This window comes from Octopus bimaculoides, chromosome 14, assembly GCF_001194135.2.
Source record: "Octopus bimaculoides isolate UCB-OBI-ISO-001 chromosome 14, ASM119413v2, whole genome shotgun sequence".
NCBI lineage: Eukaryota > Metazoa > Mollusca > Cephalopoda > Octopoda > Octopodidae > Octopus > Octopus bimaculoides.
In genome coordinates this window covers 6,597,486-6,600,946 of record NC_068994.1, presented here as the reverse complement: position 1 = coordinate 6,600,946, position 3,461 = coordinate 6,597,486, and the positions used below count along the sequence as shown (strand labels likewise).

Genomic DNA, 3,461 nt, shown 5'->3' with positions numbered 1-3,461 from the left:
TTTTTTTTTTTTTTTTTTTTTTTTAACAAGCTGCAATTAATTAACGAAGAGGCGGAGGATGACAAACGATAGTAACGAACATTCAAGAGAAAAATAAAAGAGTAAATGAGAATTGTAACAACCTACCACAGAGCAGGCAACAGTTCTTCCATTGTCTCGAAGACATTCAGATAACTGCATCACCTCGTGCATAACCTGTTGTAAGTTTTCCTGATGATGGAAACGCATGAAAGAAAAAGAGAGAGAGAGAAATGGAAGTAAGTATCATTGACAGTGATAGTCATTTACAAACGTGATGTCAAGATAAGGAATACACGAAAACACACACGTTATGGGGTCACACAAAAAGCATCCAGTCCGCACTGTGAAGCAGTTGGAAGGGCACCCAGCTATAAAACACATGCCAAAAACTGACCTCAACTGTGCTTGTATCACGTAAAAAGCACTCTGTTGGGTTGTTGGTGTTAGGAAGGGCATCCAGCTCTGAAAACCATGCCAAAACAGGCACAGAAGTGGTGCATGCGCCTGTCAAACCGTCCAACCCATGCCAGCATGGAAGGTGGGCGTTAAACAAAGATGATATATATGTACACACACGCGCACAAATATGATGGGCTTCTTTCAGTTTTCATCTATCAAATCCATTCACAAGGCTCTGGTCAGCCAGAGGATATAATAGAAGACACTTGCCCAAGGTGCTATGCAGTGGGAATGAACCTGAAACCATATGATTGGGAATCCAGCTTCTCAACCAGACACCTACGCTAACCAACACAGAGTTTATAATGAATTCATCATCATCATCGTTTAATGTCGGCTTTCCATGCTAGCATGGGTTGGACGATTTAACTGAGGACTGGTGAAACCAGATGGCTACACCAGGCTCCAATCTGATTTGGCAGAATTTCTACAGCTGGATGCCCTTCCTAACGCCAACCACTCTGATAGTGTAGTGGGTGCTTTTACATGCAACCGGCATGAAGGCCAGTCAGGCGGTACTGGCAACGGCCACGCTCAAAATGGTGTATTTTATGTGCCACCCACACAAGATTTGTATTTTGTTTTATTGACCCCAGAAGGATAAAAAAAAATAAGTTGACTTCAACAGGATTTGAACTCAAAACTTATATCCTGTCGATCTGCCAGCTAAAGATGAGAATAAATGAAGGATAAGTTTACCCGGTCAGATTTCTGAAGGGAGCTCCCTCCAACTGCAATACTGAGTAAGTCGACGGTTACAGAGAGGGTACTGAGCTTGTTCTGAGCAAATGATTTCAGGTGAGGAAACAGACAAAACAATTGAGAAATCTGTGGAAATTAAAAGAAATAGTAGGATGAAATTAATACAAAGACAACAACAGATATTTACACAATCAACTACTCAACAACACATTCTCTGTGCAATCACCACCAAACAACATATCACAAATCAGAAGATGGAAGAAGTGGCTATGTAACATGATCCTGTGGTCTTGCAAAAAGCTAGGCTTCAAGAAAGTGAAGAGGAGGGGGAAAAGAGGAGGCAAGCTGAACAAAGGAAAAGATGGTTAGACAATATTAAGGAATAAACAGGCAGGTCACGGGTGGAGACCTCAAGCTGTGGCAATTGACTGCAACAGATGCAAAAAAAAAAAAAAAAAAAAAAAAAAAAAAAAAAACCTGGCATGCAGTATATCACAAGTATCTCTGTGATTCCACTGTAAGCTGAGGGCCTCAAACTAAGCCAAGCCTAGCCAGTGTGTGTGTGTGTGTGTGTGTGTGTGTGTGCACATGTGCAAGCATGCATACATACACCGAGTGTACAAAATATGCATACAAAGCAGACAGATGTTTTTTTTTAATCCACTTTTCCACACTTTCCTAGGTTGTAGGGAGTTGACTGACGCAGATTTTCTACAGCCAAACACCCTTATTTCCAATGCTCGGCTGTTTCCAGGCAAGTTTATATTTCCTCATGGCCAACAGAAATGGGTTTTTTTTTTCAGAATACTGGTAATGAACGACACTGCTTGTATGACTGACATTCATTTACAACAATCATGTGATGTCAAGACGAGGAGACACAAGCACACACACACACACTTCTTTCAGCATCTGTCTATGAAATTGATTCACAAGGTTTTAGCTATAGCTGAAGACACTTGCCCAAGGTGACACAGAATGAGACTGAACCTGGAACCATGTGGTTGGGGAGCACACTTTTTAATCAGTCAAACACACTTCATATAAACACAAATGGTTCTTCATCTTGTCTAGAATTACACCAGTTCAAAGCAACATTTATTGACCCACAGATATACTGCACACAATCACCTCATACACACTCTCTCTTTGATAAAACAATAGTTTATAAAGTAATAGAATGCTCACATTAACATCTTCTTTGCTGATAGTGGATATATTCTGTTCAGTGATCACATATAGCTGTAGTGTAGCCAATCTCTGCCTGAGTTCAACACTCTGTTGACAGTGTGGTAAGGTCTGTGTGAGGAAGAGCATGTTATGGGGGTCCCTGGTCAATGTGGTCAGGTCAATGGACAGATTGATGGCCTGGAAAATATCATAAATAATAGCAGGGCTTCATCTGTGAGATTACAACAGCAACAACTAACTACAAGATTACCCTCCACTTTGTAGAATAGGGGGTTGTTGGTAAACTCCATATACCATTGACCCCTTTACGGAATCAGTGATAACACTTTTCCATGCTTTCCTGGGTCAGATAGAATTCATTAGACCAGATTTTCTAGTTGAATGCCCTTCCTGTTACAAACCCTCTACTTTTTCCAAGCAAGGTAATATTCCCCGCTGGCCAGACATGTTTTCAGAAAATAATGGAAATGAACAGCATCGCTTGCATGACGAGGACATTGGTTTACATCCAGCCATACAAAAACTGCTTCAATAAAATTAAGGTTCATGTTAGACCTATGGGTGGATGTTAAACCAGTGTTGATTTGCAAAGATCATAAAGGGCTGATTCTTCAATAAAGTGTCTGCCCACAAACAAAGACTGTGGTTTGCTTCCTGTACTGTTGTATATAAAAGCTATGAAGTAAGTCTACTCGGCCCAGTTCACCTAGCCATAAGCATGGTGAGATGCTACCACCACCCTACTGACGCCATCGTAAGCAGCCATCTTGTGGAACTGGAGGAATATTTGACAGGAGAGATCATAGGAAACTTTGGTAAAAATCACAATTGCTGTGTAGAGTGAAGAATCTGAAGATTCAGAACCCTTGTCACAAAGACAGAAGGAAAGAGAAAAACAGTGTTGTCACATGCATTTTAGGCAATTAAATAATTGTATACATAAACATACATACATACACACTTACCGTTTGTGGCCATTCTGCAGCTGGAAATTTCTGGATGATTCTTGAGAGAACAGCTTGCAAATTCTTGACCAGTGGATCCCTTTGTAAATGAAAAGAATATATATATATATATATATATATATA

The 3,461-nt window shown here is 40.3% G+C and overlaps 1 protein-coding gene across 5 annotated transcripts in view; it reads right to left on the bottom strand.

Annotated features, from left to right (window-relative positions):
* The window catches only part of LOC106873401 (SMC5-SMC6 complex localization factor protein 2), a 34,694-nt gene that overhangs the window by 13,186 nt on the left and 18,047 nt on the right, over positions 1-3,461 (bottom strand). For 4 of the 5 annotated variants that reach the window (XM_014920748.2, XM_014920752.2, XM_014920751.2 and 1 more), the window contains 4 exons: positions 3,339-3,417; positions 2,371-2,550; positions 1,180-1,308; positions 127-210 (listed from right to left, as the gene is read on the bottom strand). In XM_014920748.2, the coding sequence (XP_014776234.1) occupies positions 127-210; positions 1,180-1,308; positions 2,371-2,550; positions 3,339-3,417 (472 nt within the window). The remainder of the gene's footprint in view (positions 1-126; positions 211-1,179; positions 1,309-2,370; positions 2,551-3,338; positions 3,418-3,461) is intronic. The other variant, XM_052972658.1, reaches the window with a different exon arrangement.